We start from the raw sequence: 20,100 nt of genomic DNA, 5'->3' as shown, positions 1-20,100 counted from the left end.
GCAGAACTAAAACCCCCAACAAATGGAAGATGTTAACTACTTGATGAAGTGCTCTTCATTCAAGAGAGGTCAGTTTGATAACCTCCAGAACCACAGAAGCTCATCAAAAGACCACCAAAGGCCAGATTAAAGGAATGCAGGCCCTGCATACACCCTGAGCCCTATCAGCAGCTCCATCCTTGAACCACTGTTATAAAACTCCTCACCAAATCCCCCCAGGTTGGGACACACAGTTTTGAGAGCATTAGCCCCTGTGTCCCCCTTTGTCTGGCAAAGCAATAATGTTATTCTTTTCTACTTCACCCAAAACTTTGTCTCCAAGATTTGATTTGGTATTGGTGCACAGAGGCTGAGTTTTGGCATCATACATTCTATGGGTTTGGACGAATGCATAATGACACGTATCCATCATTATAACATCACACAAACTACTTTCACTGCCCTAAAAATCCACTGTGCTTACCTACTTATCCCTCTCCACACCCAACCCACGGCAACCAGGGATCTTTTTGCTGTTTCTGTAGTAATGCCTTTCCCAGAACATTATGTAGCTAGAATCATACGCTATGTAACGTTTTCAGATTGGCTTCTTTCACTCAATAATATGCATTTAAGTTTCCTCCACATCTTTTCATTGGCTCCACAGATCATTTCCTTTTAGTGCTGAATAAAATTCCATTGGCTGGATGGACCACAGTTTATTTAGCCATTTGCCAACTGAAGGACATTTTGGTGGCTTCCAAGTTTGGGCAATTATAAATAAAGATGCTACAAACATCTGTGTGCAGGGTTTTGAGTGGACACAAGTTTTCAACTCCTTTGGGTAAATACCAAGGAGCATGGTTGCTGGATTGTATGGTCAGAGCATGCTTGTAAGAAACCACCAATCCATCATCAAAAGTGGCTGGACCATTTTGCATTCCCACCAGCAGTGAATGAGAGCTCTGTGTTACTGCACATTCTTGCCAGCGTTTACTGTTGTCAGTGTCCCGGATTGTGAACTTCTAACAAGTGTGTAGTGGTATCTCATTGTTTTAATTTGTATTTTCCCTGATGGCATGTGATGCGGAGCATCTTTTCACATGCTTATTTCCATCTGTAAATCTTTGGTGAGGTATCTGTTAAGGTCCTTGGCCCATTTTTGAACCCGGTTGTTTGTTTTCTTATTGTTGAGCTCTAAGAGTTTTTTGTTTCTTTTAGATAATGATGCTTTATCAAATGTATCTTTTGCAAATATTTTCTCCCAGTCTGTGGCATGTCTTTCTAATGCTCTTGGCATTGTCTTGCAGAGAAGAAGTTCTTAATTTTAATGAAGTCCAGCTTATTACACTTGTGCTTTTCACAAGGTCATTCTGAAAGGCTGTTTTCAGGTTTTAATGACATGAAGACCAAATAGAGTCACCTTCTCTTATAGAAGTTTGCAAGTTAATTCCAGTATTTTCTTAGAGTAATTGCTTGTTAAAGTTGTTTCCATTGACGGGGAGGAGGTCCAGCCGGCTGACTGCCTAAGCTGAGACTTAGGCAGTCTCAGAGACTTACTAACTGAGGACTTGGGCAACTTATCTGCTATTCACTGCCTCAGTTTCCTCGGATATAAAATAAGCATGATGATGACACACTGCTCATAAGGCCCTTATCAGAATGACTAGAAATAATATTTGTAAAGTGTCTGACGTATAACGAGCACCCATTGGGTTGTTCTTGTTCTCAGGTGGAGCTTAGGAGGAAATGGTAGCAACGAGGCCTAATTTGAGAAATTGGGAGCCCTTGACAATGCTCTGTGTTGAATTTTCCAGGAAGAAAGCATATGGGTGTCATACATAATAAATGGCTGTATGCCCTCAAAATTCTAGAATCTTCTCATCTTTTAAAATGTTCTAAATTGGTAACACAAACATGCTAAAAGCCTGACATGTCACAAATAGCCATTCTTTGTTCTGGAACTGAGTTTGGCAGGAACCGGAGTTAATGTTGAACAGTTTGCAGACACTCCGGGCAGCTAATTAGCCATCTTTGCTTGGGCCGATCTAGCTGATGTTAGGAGCCTGCTCACCTGGTTTATATTTCTTCCTCGAAGATTAATGACTCCACAATACTGCTGATTTCAGGAGTTAATGTAGGGCACACATGAGTCCTAGAGGGAATTCAGTTTTCATAAAGAGCTATATTTACCCACACTAAGTTTTCATTCTCTCAATGTGACCAAATTTGAATTGAACCTTTCCCTGTAGTGAGATATTGGGTTTGGTGTTTACATGAAAAGGCTATCTATGTTATTGCTGCAAATTGCTGTCAAAGAACACTGCCAGAAACGATTTTTAAAAAACCCAAACAAACCTAAGAACAGTGTTTTATTCTTTCCTCCTGAGTGGAAGGTTGTGTTTTCTTTTGACTTGAATAGAAAAAAAAAAAACAACTAAAATACAACTGTAGGTAAAGATAATTCCACCAGTTAATGTGAAGTTCTGTGCAGGGACTTGAATGATTCTTAAACCAGCAAGTCAGTGAATAATTTCTTTATATCTTTTCTATTACATAATGTATTAGCTAAGTAACAAGACTACTTTTTGAAATCTCCCTCTCACCACCTTCTCCTCCACCTATAAACCATATTACCCACTGGCAGGATTGGGATTTAAACCACTGGCTTGCCAACTTACATGGTGGAAAAATCTCCTTGGTGGGCCCTGAGTACAATCCAAGGGGAGAAAGGAAGGTGGAAAGAAAGGGGAAAAAAGGAACTAAGCTTAATGAAAAATAAAGTAACTACTGTTTTCTTTTTCTTTGTCTTTGTTTAAACCACAGAGGTATAGGTGCGAGTTTACCACTGAAGATCTCAGTCCTTAAACTTACATTATTTTGGGCAGGAGAATGGCTTACATTCTTAGAGGAAAGGGCATTCTGAGATTTCAACATTTGTTTATATGTGTATTTTTGGAAAAGGTTGGATAGTATTTCGTGATTAATTTTATTTTGAAAGTTTGGGCTCCAGCTATGCTAGTTTATACCCCCAGTTATTTGGGACCTCTCTGCCCATCTCTGGTGTATTTTTGAATAATTTTGAGATTTTTTTTGACCACCATGAATCAACCACTAGGCTTCTCAGAGACACAAAACTAGAAGACTGTGACTTTAAAACAATACTTAAAAGAAAATGCAGGTGGGAACACTAAAATAATACTATTGTACTTCTAACCCCCAAATTATGGAATCACGGAACTCTACACTTCAAGTTTCAATCTCCCGATTTTACCGATGAAGAAACCGAGCCCTAGACAGGTTGATGCTGAAAGTCAAATGGATGACCTTGCATTTTCCACATTTACTTCATTGAATGTGGACACATGGGCTGATTCTTCTGTTTGCATTGGGCCTCTGTCCCAGCAGGGCCACCTGGTTTGAATCCCAGCTCTGATTTATCTCAGTTATCTGCCCAGGGGCAAGTTATCTAGGTCTTGGAACCCGAGTTTCTTCATCCTCACAATAAACTTAGGAGTACTGGAGGCGCTTACTCAAAATAGCACATGTGAAATGTTTAGCAATAACACATGATAAATGTGAACCCTGTCCTCTGACACCCATCCTTCAGGAGTCAAACAGCGTCGGCATGCAGATGACCTATTGCTTTCTGAGTTGCAACTTCCTCAACTGAAAATAAATTTAATGATGAAGACAGCTACCCTTGGTTGTGGGTTTACTATGCGCTGGGCTTCTCGAAGCACTAGCTTATGTGATCTCATTTAATTCTTACAAAAGAACCCTATGAAGGGCACATAGTTATAGGCAGCAACACAGGATCTACACCCATGTCCCAGGCCTCCCTCCAAATCCTGACTCCCCTATAGTCTGTATATAAATATTAATACATACATGATCTATGGATGACGATATTATTATTGCTACCATTATTATTATTATCATAACTGCTTTTGTGGAGTTTACTGACTTCTTGGATTTGGTATCTAGCCTTTTCTACCTTGATACCTACCTGAAACTGTCTGATTTGGCTGACTGCTCTTTTTTGGAGTTTTGAAGAAATTGATTTAGGGGAGCTGTCTGTGGTAGGGAGACTTTGCCCATGGGGGCAAACCACAGCCAGAGATAAGAAAGATCTGGGAGTGACACTCTAAGGAGGTTTTGTGTGAATTCTAACAAGGTATACATCCATAATACGTCTCTGGAAAGTAAAAGTACATTTGTGAACTACTGGTTTCACATGCGTAACCCTGGCCCTTTGGAAAATCTTGTGGGAAATAATTTCATTTTCTGGTGAGAGCAGCAAATGAGAACATCCATATGTTCCAGAGCTCTACTCTAGGCTAGTCTTATTTTACGGACAAGGAAACTGAGGTCCCAGGAGGTACTGAGGCCTGTTTAAGAAGGGTCCTGTTTCCTATCTATGAATGAGTGCCTTTAGGTCACAGTCTCATTTAAAGACAAGATTCCTGCGCAGGTGAGAAAAAAGGAACATCTCTGAGAAGGCAAGTCCATGGACAGTGGAGACTTCTCCCTGTATACATGTCGGGTTGATGGAGCTGCTGTGGTAGATTGCCTCCAAAGATGGCTGCCTGTAAGTCTTCCCCTCCCTGTATACACAAGCCAATCCTCCCATCAAGAGGTGGGGTCTGTTTCTCCTCCCCTTGAATCCGGGCTAGACTGGTGTCATGCTTTGACCAATAGAATATGGCATAGTGATGTTGTACCAGTTCTGGGCCCAGCCCTTAACAGGCTGGCAACTTCCGCTTTCATTCTCTTGGAAGCCAGCCACCATGTTGTAAGGAAGCTCTAGCTAGACTGCTGAACGAGAAAAACCTACATATAGAGAAAGCACCCCAGAGAAGAGGAGAGCATAAGGCACCTCAGTCAACAGCCAGTACCAAGAGCCCACACGTGTGAGTGGGGTCATTTTGGATGTTCCAGACCCAGCCAAACACCCCATAGAAAGCAGCCACATGAATGGCCCCAACCAATGTCACATGGAGCAGAACTGCCCAGTTGGTCCAGACAACCCACAGTAGCGTGGGAAATAATAACTCATTGCTGTGTAAGCCACGGTGCTTTGAGGTGGCTCGTTTCACAGCAGTAGGTCACTGGGCAGTCACCATTGCTAGTGAACCCTAAGCTGTGGTTTGTTGCCACCCTGTTTTGGAGCCGAAGTCCACACCTGGCTCGCCTATCCTCCTGATATCATGGTAGGACCCAGGCCCAACACAGCCATTAGCAGAGGGGTTTCTTTGTGTAACTGATGGGAATATTTGACAGTGAAACGCTGGTGGTCCACTTAATTTCAGCCATGATCAAAGTACTTAGAACACAACTTCTCTTTAGTGAAGCCAAGTTCTGTTTATTTGCAGTTGGGTTCTGTTTGCTCTGGTTAAAGGAGATGCCCGTCTGCTCTCCCTCCGCTGATCTGTGCTCCCACCAGTCCAGGCTTGATTGACAGGTGTTTAGATAAGTTCTCCCCTCCCAGGCTGGCATCTGGCACAAATCACACAGGGAGAAAGACCCGTGCTTGAGGCTATGACAGCCCAGAGTCAAGATGAGATTATTTCCTAAAAGTAGCAAGTTCAGGGCCAGTGAGTGGTTACATTATTCTACAGCAGGGTTTCCCAAACTCGGCACTGTTGACATTTTGAGCCAGATAATTCTCCGTTGCAGGGGACTATCCTGTGCATTTTAGGAGGCTTAGCAGCATCCCTGGCCTCTGCCCACCAGATGCCAGGATGCCAGCAGTACTTTACTGCAGTTGTGACAACTGAAAATTGCCAGATGTGCTTGTGTGGTGCCCCCAGGGATGGATTCCATTAGCTGCAGAAAAAAAGGCTGCTCTTTATCTCAAGCCTCCTTTGCAGCCACGCTTCCCCTTGTTGGGAATTTAAGCCCTCACTCCCTTCCTTTTTTTTTTTTTGGCTGTACGCGGGCCTCTCATTGTTGTGGCCTCTCCCGCTGCGGAGCACAGGCTCCGGACGCGCAGGCCCAGCGGCCATGGCTCACGGGCCTAGCCGCTCCGCGGCATGTGACATCTTCCCGGACTGGGGCACGAACCCGTGTCCCCTGCATCGGCAGGCGGACTCTCAATCACTGCGCCACCAGGGAAGCCCCATTCCCTTCCTTTTAATCTTGTTCACTTTCCCATAATTAACCCATAGGAAACATTGCTCTTGCTTCTTCTAACATTAAGATTGAGAATTGATTTAGGAGTGAGTAACTCTGAAGTAATGTTTCCTTGACTCATGGACTAGGGCATCCAACAGAAGACAAACTTGGGAGCAGTTTCTACCTTAGTAACGATCATCAATTCAGACATAGAATGAAGCAAATTCAATCACAACCAGCAATATGAAAGTGCAGCTCTGACTGGCTTAGGGGATGTTTTGTCTGCTCAGCCTACAAGCTGTGGGAAGACTGAGCATGCCTTCAGAGGCTAAGACCGTCTCCCCCTCTTCCCAGCTCTGCATCAAGAATTGTACTCCAGGTTAGCCTTACCTTGAAGAAAATGTGCAAGCTTTTTGTAGCCTGATGCTAACAATTGGCCAAGTTCAGCAAGCCTGGAGTCTGGGTGCACTATTGAATTAGGGGCAGCTGGGTACCCACCAGCAGTATCTACTTTCCTGCCTTTGTCATAAAGGCAAAGAGTGTTCTGAGGTTGAATAACCCATCCCCTAAAAGCCTTTGAAACTGTGGGGCAGCCAAAAGTAGTGGAATCAATACAAGTTAGCAATGCTCTGTCAGGACGTTTCTGAAGACACCTTCTTAAGTACGCCAGCCTCCAGGGTGCTCCGCCATACGTATGGTTATTGAAAAGACAGGTGACCCAAGACCTGATGGTTCACATTGATAGCTCTGACTCAGGTCCCTTCATAACACCTGTATCTAACTCATTTTTCCATTTAACTAGGAGAGGTCAGCCTTGCCCCATCTGTCAGCTCGCTGTGGGCCTCAGTGTGTGAATAGGTCTCCGGTTATTTACATACCTGTAGATGCCCTCCACTAGGATGAGAATCTTTTTCCAGGCTCTGCGGGTTCGAGGCTGGCCGTAGATTACAGCATCTCTCAGGAGCTTCTCTAGGCTTTGCATGTCTTTAAATAATACACACAAAAAAATTGAGTCATGGGAGGGCTTTTCTTTTCCTCCTTCATTTTCTTTTTGGAGAAGGCAGCAGATATTTTGGGCTCAGGCTCTGGCCCAAACTTTCAGAGAGCAAAGTCGAAGTCAGAGAACACGCTGGGGGACAGACAAGTCTAGTTTTTAGTAAAAGTTAACTCCGACAAGCTGAGTAGTCAGGTTTGTAAAGCCAGCAGAATAAACCTCTAGTGGGAGCACATAGTTTCACAGGCTCTTCAGAGGCTGTCCTCACCTGCCTTAGCAGAGATTGCAGCTTTATATTAAGTGCATTTCTTAAACTTAAGCTTTGTTGCCAGGTGAAAATTAGCCCTGAGGGATATCATTAACTAACACTCACCAGTCGATGGTTTAGCCACCAGCATGGTAGAGTTTAGCTGGTTTTGCACAGAACGGCAGCATTTTGGGCTGGCAGGGGTCTCACTGCCTAAGTTTTGGGAGGTGGGTAAATGGATGTGGTATGGAGGCCCTGTTCTGGTACAAAGCAGTCCTGGTTTCTTTCAAAACTTTAAGAAACTTTTGAAAGAATCATCATTTGGGGAATCATCATTTGGGGAACCAGTAAAAATGTAGATTCCTTGTCTCACTCCTAGAGATTCTGGACCAGTTCGTGTGGGATGGGGTCCACAAGGGTTCATGTTTGGGGTCTTGGCACCCCTGGCTCCATCACTCAAAGCCAGACCTATATTTTGAGCTACATAACTGTTTTCCAACCACATTTTAGACAAAACCATGGGTACCTCAAAATAAGCATTTCCAAGATAGAACTTGTGGCAGATGGCATCATTGGCCCCAATTCCTACACTCCCCTAATTTGAGTCCTTTGACATGCGACCTCAGAGCCCTCCCACTAAAGGAATGGAAGATGTTTCCCTGCCTCTGGCTTGGGTTCAGCCAAGTGACATGCTTTGGCTAATAGAATCCAGGGAAGAGAGAGCAGGTTGGTTCCGCGCCTCAGCCTTAAGAGGCCTTACACGTTTCTGCTTTTCCTCTTGTGCTTCTACCAGTAACATGAAAAGAACACTCCCAGGCTAGTCCACAGGTCCTGGGAGGGTCCCAGGAGAGGCTGAGAGACAAGTAGGGCACAGTTAGCCCAGCCCACTTGCAGTCATGAGCAAGAAATAAGTGATATTTGTTGGATGCTACTGGGGTTTCGAGGTTGTTTGTTATGGGACTAGCTAAAGAATGCAGTCTCCAAAGGCCGTTCCTGCTCTAGTCCCTGGCTATCTTCCTCATATGGTTTCTCAACATTCCCCAGCACACAGCCTCCCATCTCTCTTACATGCTTCCCCGCTCTTGTCTGTCTGGAGAACCTCCACCCACCACGCAAGCCTCCACTCAAACTCTTTTGGCCAATAGAACAGATTTTCTTTCTTCTTTGTGCCCTTGATGACTCATCTATTCTGGATTTAAGCACTCATCACACTGCTCATTATTTGAGTTCATGTCTCTTCTCCAGGGAAGGCAGGGACCTTATCTTATTCATCCTTTTAGCCCTAGTCCTAATGCACAGTGCTAGAGCTAAAGTGATATATGATAGTTGAATCGCTTGTCTTTTCATGGAAAAGATTGTAGACCAGGAAACAGGAAAGGGAATGACACTTTGGGATCTAAATAGGAATTATGAGAAAGGATAATTGCCTCATGCCTGCAGTAATATTTCTTTAATTAACTGTGCTTTTAGCTTTTTTTTTTTAACATCTTTATTGGAGTATAATTGCTTTACAAAGGTGTGTTAGTTTCTGCTGTATAACAAAGTGAATCAGCTATACATATACATATATCCGCATATCTCCTCCCTCTTGCGTCTTCCTCCCACACTCCCTATCCCATCCCTCTAGGTTAAAGACAGGCAGATAAATCTTCTGAGTCTTCACGTAAGATGTAAGTCTTCACGTAAGATGTTTTACTGTCACTACATCACTGACCACTAGATGGCAGCCAAGGAAACAGAAAGCAGCTTTCTTATTTTGAGAATTTCAGGGATAACAAACGTTCATCTTTAGACCTTTTGCTTTCGGCTGGGTTCCTAAAATGTTGAAGTAACCCATGTGATTGGGGGAAGCAGCTCCCTTTTCTATAATCCACCACAGACCTGTTAGTCTCTGAAGGAAATAAAGAGCTGATGAATATAAGTATACCTGTTTACAGTTTTTCCTTCTGGGACTTGGAATTTACAAGTTTTTATACAGAAATGGCACATGGTGAGTGTGACTCCGATGCCATAGTAATAAAAGCAAACCCAGACTCCAGAGAGTGGGCACAGAGGGAGCCGACCTCCACATAACAAAGGCCGCATATGACAAAGCCACAGCAGCCAACATCGTTCTCAATGGTGAAACACTGAAAGCATTTCCTCTAAGATCAGGAACAAGACAAGGATGTCCACACTCACCACTATTATTCAACATAGTTTTGGAAGTCCTAGCCATGGCAGTCAGAGAAGAAAAAGAAATAAAAGGAATACAAATTGGAAAAGAAGAAGTAAAATTGTCGCTGTTTGCAGATGACATGATACTATACATAGAGAATCCTAAAGATGCCACCAGAAAACTACCAGAGCTAAGCAATGAATGTGGTAAAGTTGCAGGATACAAAATCAATGCACAGAAATCTCTTGCATTCCTATACACTAATGGTGAAAAATCTGAAAGAGAAATTAAGGAAACACTACCATTTACCATTGCAACAAAAAGAATACAATACCTAGGAATAAACCTACCTAAGGAGACAAAAGACCTGTATTCAGAAAACTATAAGACACTGATGAAAGAAATCAAAGATGACACAAACAGATGGAGAGATATACCATGTTCTTGGATTGGAAGAATTGGTATTGTGAAAATGACTATACTACCCAAAGCAATCTACAGATTCAATGCAATCCCTATCAAATTACCAATGGCATTTTTTACAGAACTAGAACAAAAAATCTTAAAATTTGTATGGAAACACAAAAGACCTCGAATAGCCAAAGCAATCTTGAGGGAAAAAAACGGAGCTGGAGGGCTTCCCTGGTGGTGCAGTGGTTGAGAGTCCACCTACCAATGCAGGGGACACAGGTTCGTGCCCCGGTCTGGGAAGATCCCACATGCCACAGAGCAGCTAGGCCCGTGAGCCATGGCTGCTGAGCCTGTGTGTCCGGAGCCTGTGCTCCACAACGGGAGAGGCCACAATGGTGAGAGGCCCGCGTACCACACAAAAACAGAAAAAACAAAAAAAACAAACAAAAAAACAGAGCTGGAGGAATCAGCCTCCCTGACTTCAGACTATACTACAAAGCTACAGTTATCAAGACAATATGGTACTGGCACAAAAACAGAAATATAGATCAATGGAACAGGAAGCCCAGAGATAAACCCACGTACCTATGGTCAACTAATCTATGACAAAGGAGGCAAGGATATACAATGGAGAAAAGGCAGTCTCTTCAATAAGTGGTGCTGGGAAAACTGGACAGCTACATGTAAAAGAATGAAATTAGAACACTCCCTAACACCATACACAAAAATAAACTCAAAAGCAAATCCAGTGAACTAAATTAGCAGTCACTTAAAAGTGACTATTCTAAGGTTTTCGAAAATCTATACACGCAGAGATTATTGTACTGTTTATGCAATCAAGAGCGTCACATACATGTTAGAGCCTGAGTTTGGGAGTTTAAATGAACCCCATTAAAGAGATAAATTTCTCTCCATTCTTTTAATATCAGGCAGGACAGAAAACAAGCCTGCAAAAGACCTTGATGTGTTTTTTGTATCTTGCAGATGGCAGGAACTCATCGTGTTTGTCATGAATGGAGAGTTCGATGAGGAGAAGCTTTTAGCGGAACTTCAGAAAACCCTCAGTGTCCACACACTGGGATCCTTGAGCAAAGGGAAGATCAATCAGCCATTGTTCTGCCATGGGAGACAAACTCACTAACCTCTTAGAATCACAGAAGCTAGACAGAGAAAGATATGACTTCACTCACTGTGGGATTCTGGACCCATGTTAACATCTGGTAGTTTCTGATTTTTAGGTCCTTGCTCTATAATTCTACAGTGTGTGGGTCACAGACCTATAGGATTCAGGGGATTGTGGTTTATGTTCTTGCAGGCCTTATGAGGTTCTACAGTTTCAGCAAATCACATGCTAACATCTGCAAGGGATTTTCAAATAATGATGCTTATTAAAGCACTTATACCCGCATTATGTTAATCCTCATGACACCTCTGAACGATTAGGTTTTGGTTCTTTTTTTCAGATAAGCAAACTCATGCCAGAAGGTTTGTAAAACCAATAACAACCAAAAAAAAAAAAAAGACCCTAAGCCCAAACAAACCAGCTTCTTGCTGGAGTATACAGAAAATCCTGAGATACAGAAATTAAAAGAATACAGTTGACGCCATCAAGATGCACTTACACAGTGCTAACTGTACCATCATGTTACAAAGTTATAATGACACACTGTGGATTTGTAATCACCACAAATTTGAGTACCAGCAACGCCTTAGACATTATTCACCACCAAGTCTGGCTCATCGAGGCGGGGTCCTTTGGTTTGTGACGGGCTGAGAGGAGGGAGCCGGCATGGTGGGTGATGAGACATGGCCTGGGGTCCACGTTCTGGTGCAAAGCAGCCCTGGTTTGTCACGGGTTAGGGAATTACTAAATCCCAGGGAGAGTCCAGCTATGTGCCCAAAGCTCCAATCAGGCTTAGGTGACAATGACGCTCTGCGAGCCTGTTCCTGCACCTGTCCTTAAATTCAAAACCCTCATAATATCAGCAAGCCTCCAGGATCTGTGGAAACTACACATACAGTCCTGTGAGAAGAGAGCCCAAGTCAACAAAGAAGCCGTAACCTTCTCAGAAGGGAGGTTGGTGTAGTTCAAAAAGTGTTTTCCTAAAGATAAGAACTAGGTCTCTGGTTTCTTACTTACTTTCCTGTACAGCAAAAACACTGTTTCTCCTGCCTCGGCTGCCTCTTGCCTCATCTCTTGTGCAACTGAGCTTTTGTTGAGACATGAGAACTTGGCCATCCCTCCGTGCCCTGCCCTGCTCTCCATCTAGGGCCCGTGTTCAGGGCTGAAGGGCAGCCTCCACTTTCCTTGTGCTGCCCAGTGTGCTTGCTGGTTCACCCTCATTGCTCAAAGCTCCAGGAAACCTGCCTCCACCTGCATTTAGATATGTCCTCTTGTTCCCTGCTCTGTGGGCTTCTTGCCAAAATCTTTTCATGCCTACACAGGATAGACACTCAACAGCTATTTCTTAAGTGAAAAGATGTTTGGATGATGAAGAAATACTACTTGTTACTCTAATTCCTTGCCCTCCCCGCATCTTTTTCCTGTTCTTCGTGTTCCTTCAGGGATAATCAGTTTCATCCTTCAATATTGAGCCCAAATGTGAACCATTAAGCAGTAGGTACTTAAACAACTGTGAATGATGATAAACTATTCTTATTTTTAAGATGGTTTGTGGGGAACTGCCCCCTTGTGTAGCCTTTGGGGGAAAACATAATCATAATGTCCAGTTCTGGCCAGCAAAGCAAATATTTCTCTCAAAGTGACATTTATAGAGTCTCCTCCATGAGATCAATGAGGGCATTTCTGATGCATTGAAAAATGGGTGCGGGACTTCCCTGGTGGCGCAGTGGACAAGACTGCACTCCCAATTCCGGGGGCATGGGTTCGACCCCTGTTCAGGGAACTAAATCCCACATGCATGCCGCAACTAAGAGTTTGCATGCCACAACTAAGGAGCCCGCTTGATACAACTAAGACCCGGCACAACCAAATAAATAAATAAATATTAAAAAAAGTTTTAAAAAAGAAAGAAAAATGGGTGCCTTCAGTTTTGCAAGGCAGTTTGGATACATACTTTGGTTCAGGTCTTCTGAATGGGTCTGCAAATATGTTTGCAGGTGTCACGTGGCCTTTTGTAGGTCAAAGAAGCAAGGTGAGCTTCCTGGAAGTAGGCAAAAGGCAGCTAGGAGCAGAGGAGCTGGGCTGGGCAGAGGATGAGGTAGGTGCTAGGGGCAGGGCCTACTTACCCAGGGGAGAGGGTCATCCCAGAAACTTCTGGCCTTGGGCACATGAGGTGAAGAATGGGTAGAGCCTAATGCACGAGGACAGAGTGTCCCATGAACTCAGACTCTGGGCCTGATGAAGCATGGAGGGCTCTGATCCTTAGAGAAGGGCCTGTGGGACTAGACAGAATGCTGAATAGGATCCCTGGGGAGTGGGGTCAGTGAAGGAAGGTGAGCCTTGATTCAGGGAGCACTGTGGGAGCCCAGGGGTCAGCATCTGGATCCTGTGTCTCAGGTCAGGGTGCAGTCAAGGGTGCCCAGTGAATGCTGGCTGCGTCCGCCTAACCCAACTGCCCTGACCCGGGACAGTTGCATGGGAGATGGAGGCATCACTCTACCATCTGGGGGAGGCAGGGAATGGAAAGGAGGTCAAAGTTCATTGTGTTTAGAAATTGGAACTCTGAAGTCAGACCTCCTCTATCTAAATCCCAGCTCTGCCTCTTTCCAGCTGTCTCTAAACAAGTCACCTCACCACTTTGTGCCTCTTTCTTCATCTGTAAAAAGGGGAGAATCGGTAGGTGACTTGTTGTGAAGTTGGAGCTAAAAGGAGTGAGTGCATGTGAAAGTTTCATTACAACAAGGGTTGAACACTCTTACTGTTAAAAGATATAGGGGTAATTGCTTCATTTGTTAAACAACCTAGTTCAGGAGTCTTGAGATTGAAAATGTCGTGGCTTGTAAAGTAATCTAAGTGATGTTTATAGGTTTGACCTTCCACTCAAATGACACTCATGAGCCCTCACTCCGCAGAAGAGGTAGGGCTCAGAGTTTTCCCACAAACACTGCATCCTTTGTTCTTCTTCCTCTTGGCCTTTAAATGCCTCTAGATAGAATCCTGGTTCTTCCTCTCCACTTTTTTTCCCCCAAACCACTCCACATTCTTGGCGTGCTCATTCCTCTGACCTTATGGCAACTCTCCTAGCTCAAAAGATTGCTTCTCCTCTTCAAGACCAGCTCAAGAAGCCCTTTGTGACTCACTTGAGTCCAGAGATTACCTACAGCCTTGCTGCTCCAAGTACAGTCTTGTACCAGCCGCATCAGTATCGCCTGGGGGTTTGTCAGAAATGCAGGTGCTCAGGCCCCCGCCCAGAACCACCAAATCCAAGTCTGCATTTCAACAAGAACCCTCACGGTGACTCCTTGTACCTTAAAGACTGGGAAACATTGTTCTAGGATCTACATCGTATGCATTTACCAGTAAAGTGAGCAGTTACAGGAAAAAAAATAACTCAGTTCTGATTTCCCCAAATCTCTGAAAGAAGTGGTTGACCTTTCCAGAGAGTTAAAATTTACCCAGGGTTTGAGGTCCTGGAATTCTCAGGGTGCTAATATACTCAGCCCAGAGGACATGTTTACCAAAGGCCTCCGGGTACCCCACGGTGCTTGGACCCATTTCCTCAATGCACCAGAATCATGAAGGAGACCAAGCCTGTGGGTCCCTGGTTGGAGTTGATGCCTCGGCTTGTGCTGTAAAATGGCTGGAGAGTCTGTCTTGTGGTACCAATGAGTCACAAAGGCAAACTAAGGGTTGGCTATTTCCCTGAAGCTGCCCAAAGTAGAAAGTGCAAGGAGATATTCTCAGCACGTAGCCAGAGGCATTCAGAGGCCAAACTTCAGCTTCTGAGTTAAGATTCATGTTACTAACAGGATAAGGCATCATGCTAGATTGATTTTCACACAAGAACCCACAGCTCTCTGTGTTCTACATGTGGTCTGGCAGTAGCTGGACTTAGCGAGTGGGTAAGAGTGCCATCTAGAGCTGTCCATGTACCTGTATCCTCTCAGCCCAGCTCCTTATTGCAGACACAGGCAATTCTTTGTCCAAGACATATTTTTCTGGCTGTGGGAGCATACTCACCCTGAGTCAGGACAGCCCTCAACCAACCACCAGCGGGCACTGGTGCATAAATACCCCAGTTCCCACCCTTCAGGTGGGATAACACTGAGGCATGTCTATACTGGCACCCAGAGTTTCCTAGTAAGCTTGAGCTCCAGGTGTTTACTGTGCTAACATGCTTGACAACACGCCCTTTATTGGCCGCCTCCCCTGCTCTGTCTTCATCCCCTGTTTCTCTGCCTGCATCCTGGGATCACTTCCTAAATAAATGACTTGCCTTCACATCCATGTCTCAGGTCTGCTCCTAGGGGAAATGAACCAAGACAAGAGCAACAGACTTGGGTTTGAATTTTGACTCTCACCACCATATGTCATGCGTGTGTCCTTGGGCAGGTCATTCAATCACTTTGAGCATTGTTTTCTCTTAATAAGTAGGAATAATGAAGAGAAACAGGAATCTGGATTTTTGTTAAATTTAAACGGTTGATTCTATAAAGGGCTTAATGTAGCGCTTGGCAGCAGCGAATGTTGAATAAATGAGAGTTTGGATCTCAGTACAGTCGTCCCTTGGTATCCAGGGGGGATTGGTTTCAGGAGCCCCTGTGGACACACGAATCTGCAGTTGCTCAAGTCCTTTATATAAAATGGCATAGTGTTTGCGTATAACCTACGCACAACCTCCCATATACTTTAAATCATCTCTAGGCTATTTATAACACCTGATACAATGTAAATGCTGTATAAGTAGCTGCCAGCATGCGATAAAGTTTTGCTTTTTGTAACTTTCTGGAATTCTTTTCCCAAATATTTTCCATCTGTAGTTGGTTGAATCTGGTGGATGTGGAACATGCAGAAATGGAGGGCTGACTGTAATTGTAACATTTGCAATCCAGGAAGAAATAATCCCTGGTGATAAATTCTGCTAAAACTGCACTTCTGAGTTGTCTACTTTTCCTTAGAGAGTATACCTTTTGTGTGTTCTGACTTTGTTCAGTTCCCCATTCTGATTTTGTGGGAAATAAAGATATGATGAATAGCTTGAAGTTGTTGGTCAATCCAGGTCACATAGGATTCAAAGTTTATTATGATGGTCTGCAATGGTTTGACTACACTTCGGGTATATTTTTCGCATACAGAATGCAAAAATTCAAAGGCCCAGAATTCTGATTTATTTACTATGGCTCTAAATAACAAGTGGGCATCCTCTAGTATTGATCTACGTAAAAATAGGAACTCTTCTCCCCCCAAAGTCAGGAGAGTATCCTTAAGATATAAGCAGAGGACACAGGTGGAGCAAAGTCCAGGAAAGCAGAGCAAGTGTGGTTGTATGAAATCCCATAATCCTGATGTTTAAGAACATTCCAGTTTAGGAGGCCATTCTTAAACTCCATCTCATAAGTTATTAGCTCCTATCTGGGCCGGTTGCATGCCTCCTGCACACATAGGAAGGTAACTCTCATTTTCTGCAGATCCTTCAAAAAATCTCCACGTTATCATTTCAATCTGCATGGATATGTATTAAGGATTAAAGCATCATTGTTTACTGAGGTGTTTAGTATTATCCTGGGAATAGTAAAGCAAGAAAGAGCGCCAGCAACAACTGATGCCTTAGCTATTAGGACTCCATTTAATTATCTTCCCCTCCACATGCCATCTCACCTCCAGGACCTCTCAAGTGAGAAGTCGTTTCAAGGACCCTGGAGGTAGGCTTGCTCTCAAAGGTGGCGGTTTCTGTGGTGTAAATACAACAGCAGGGAGAGTTGGTCATGGGTAAAAGTCCTGTTGAGCACATTAGTGAGTGAGAACAAGGGATCTGTGTACTCGAGAATGAAAGTGTATTAGTTTCTTACAGCTGCTGGAAAAAATTAACACAAACGTAGGGCTTTACGAAACACAAATTATCTTACAGCTCTGGAGGCCAAAACTGTGAAATGTGTCTTACTGGGCTAAAACCAAGTCGAGGTGCTTTCTTTTCTGGAAGCTGGGTCGGGGGGGGCCCATTTCCTTGCTTTTTGCAGCTTCTAGAGGCTTCTGGCATTCATTGGCTGTGGTTTCTTTGATCTCCAAAGCCAGCAATGGCTTGAAGTTTTTCTCACGTGGCATCACTCTGACACTCACTCTTCTGTTTCCCTTTTCCACATTTAAGGACCCTGTGATTACCCTGGACCCCGTGCAATCTCTTTATTTTAAGATTATCTGAGTAGCAACCTGAATTCCATCTGGATCCTTCATTCCCCTTTATCACAAAATATAATATGGTCACAGGCTCTGGGGATTAAGACACAGGCATGTTGGGGGACCATTATTCTACCTCCCACAGAGAACTAAAGAGCCACAGCAGTTCATACATAACAGAATGTCATGGATTAAATGATGGACTCTGACCCTCACCGCATGCTATTCTTAACTGGGAAAAGCAGGATTTGTACAGACAGTGCCAGGCTTCACCACTGAGGGGCTCTATGATCTTGGACAGGTATCCAACAACCTATTTAGGCCTGAATCTCCTCACCTGTAAATGAGGACAGTCCACAGGGTTAAATAAATACACAAGAGAAGGTTATTAGCTCAGCATCTGGCACAGAGTAAATTCTCAATAAGTGCTATTTGCTGGTATAAAATAACCACAGCAAACATGTATTGTAAAGATATAGATAAAAACTGTTATCTATTATCTGGGAGTATAAAGAGAGAGCATGAGGATTAAGTTACTGAATGTCTTAAGAGATGTGTAAAATTGGAAGATAAAATGTAATCCTTGAATTATAATTTCGGCAAAGGATTAAGGAATTACAATTTTGTCTGAAAATAATTTCAAACTTAACAAAAATATTTGCAAGAATAAGAATACTACAAAGAACACCCAGATACATTTTACTCAGATTCATCTATTAACACTGAATCCCATTTACTTTATCATTCTATCATCTATCTATTATCTATCTATCTACCTATCTACCTACCTATCTATCATCTATCTATCTATCTATCATCATCATCTCTATAGAATTTCCAAGGGAAGACTGGTGAATGGTACAATTTGGGCTGAATTCCAAATGCTAAATCCAGATAGGGAAGGTGAGATATTGCGATTTGTAATAAGAAATGATGTATTTGGTCTTCATCCACTACACTGTTCCTGGCACATAGCTCCTAAAACACTTAGAATTTCCTAAGTGCCGAAAGCTATATTGGTGTCTTTTGTTATGTTAATGAGGTGACTTTTGGAAAGCACCTAAGGATGGGGGTTGGTTGCCAGGGGAACTGAACAGTGATTAGAGGGTTGGAATTTTCAGCCTTTCCTTCCAATCTCTGGGGAGGGTTAGGGGCTGGAGATTGAGTTAAATCACCAGTGGCTAATGGCCAATGATTTAATCAATTGTGCCAATGAGACCTCCATAAGCCCTCAGAAGGATGGGGTTCAGAGAGCTTCTGGGTTGATGAAACAAACCTGGAGATTCAGGGAGAGGTTGTGGAAGCTCCTGCATGCTTTCCCACCCACCTTGCCCTGTGCATGTCTTCCATCTGGCTGTTACTGAGTTATAACCTTTTATAGTTAGCTGATAATCTAGTAAGTAAACTGGTTTCCTGAGTTTTGTGAGCTGCTCTAGCAAATTAGTTGAACCTAAAGGAGAGGGTGATGGGAACTTCTGATTTTTAGCTGGTCACTCAGAAGCACAGGTGACAACCTGGACGTGAGATTGGCATCTGAAATGGGGACAGACCTGTGGAGTCTGATGCCATCACCAGGTAGACAGTATCAGAATTAAGTTGAATTGTTGGATGCCCAGCGGGTGTTGCAGAATTTCTTGGTGGTGTAGAGAACCCCACACACATTGGAATTGTTCCTGAATCATTAAAGGGATAAGAGAACTGCTTTGAGGAGAGCTGATCTTTACAATCCATAAAGACACATCTTTTCCATCTGATGCTGTTCAAAGTTTTAACTCAAAGTTGCTTGTATCTCTGTTTTCATCTCCCCTGGACACCTGGGAGGGCTACTAAATGCTGCGAGCAAAGCTAATCCCTCCAAGGGACAGCATGGCACACAGCAGAACAGGCACTTTTCCTTGCTTCTTGAGGTACATACATCTTGGCTTATATACATGTCTTTGTGGCTCTACATTAACTGGCCAAGGAAGGCCTTAATTTTAAGGCTCTTCTCCAGTAGTTCAGCCCCACACTCAGGACACGCTTGGGGGTCTTGCTGTCTTTGCACACTGCAGATTAGCCTTCTGTTTGAAACGTCCTTTCCCTCACCCCTGATTAGAATTCTCCTAATCCTTCAAAGTCTATGGCAAATGCTATGCATTTCATGCAATCCCCTTAATGAGATGATCTCTGCATTCTTCTGGGTCACCATAATGTTCTCTACTATCCCTTAGTGGCGCTGGTGATGACAATGACGAGGATAATAATAATCATAATAACACAGCAGGTACAAACAATTCAGTAGTTTCTATTACCAGGTATTGTGCTAAGCACTTTATATTCCTTCTCCAGCATACCATGAATCAGGCATCATAATAGAGATTATTTTTGGAATTAGTAAATAGAGATCCAAGAAGGTTAAATAATTTTCCTAGGACCACATGATAATAGGCTATAGAACAAGGACACTAACGTTTGGATCGAGGCCTATACTTTTTAGAAAAAATACCAAATTGATGGTTTTAAATTTATATATGCTGTATGATAATTAACAAGTTAGGAAAATTTATTTACAAGGAAATGTATAGATCTTAAGTACACAATGCAATGAATTTTAATAAGAACGTGAGCATAACCCCACTCAAAATAACAACATTTCTATCACCCCAGAAAGTTTTTCATGCCTCTTCTTACCAATTTTCCTCCCCTACAAGGAGAGGCTAGTATTGTTGTGATTTATATCACCACAGAGTTGTTTTATCTGGTTTGAGTTTTCTATAAGCAAATTCATACTGTGTGTACTCTTTTGTATGTGGTTTATTTAATTAAAAATGATGTTTCTTGAGAGTCATCCACTTTGTGTCAGTAGTTTATTCCTTTTTTTTTGTAGAATTGTATCCTATTATATGAATAAGGCTTCT

General features: G+C 43.2%; 1 protein-coding gene across 1 annotated transcript in view; it reads right to left on the bottom strand.

The window, feature by feature from the left end:
* Positions 1–20,100, bottom strand: part of SPTLC3 (serine palmitoyltransferase long chain base subunit 3) — a 133,630-nt gene that overhangs the window by 53,304 nt on the left and 60,226 nt on the right. Inside the window, exon 8 of the mRNA XM_029222292.1 lies at positions 6,975–7,080. Coding sequence (XP_029078125.1) covers positions 6,975–7,080 — 106 coding nt within the window. The remainder of the gene's footprint in view (positions 1–6,974; positions 7,081–20,100) is intronic.

This window comes from Monodon monoceros, unplaced genomic scaffold, assembly GCF_005190385.1.
Source record: "Monodon monoceros isolate NGI ecotype Baffin Bay Population unplaced genomic scaffold, NGI_Narwhal_1 Super_Scaffold_13, whole genome shotgun sequence".
Classification (NCBI taxonomy): domain Eukaryota; kingdom Metazoa; phylum Chordata; class Mammalia; order Artiodactyla; family Monodontidae; genus Monodon; species Monodon monoceros.
This window is presented reverse-complemented; position numbering and strand designations above follow the sequence as displayed.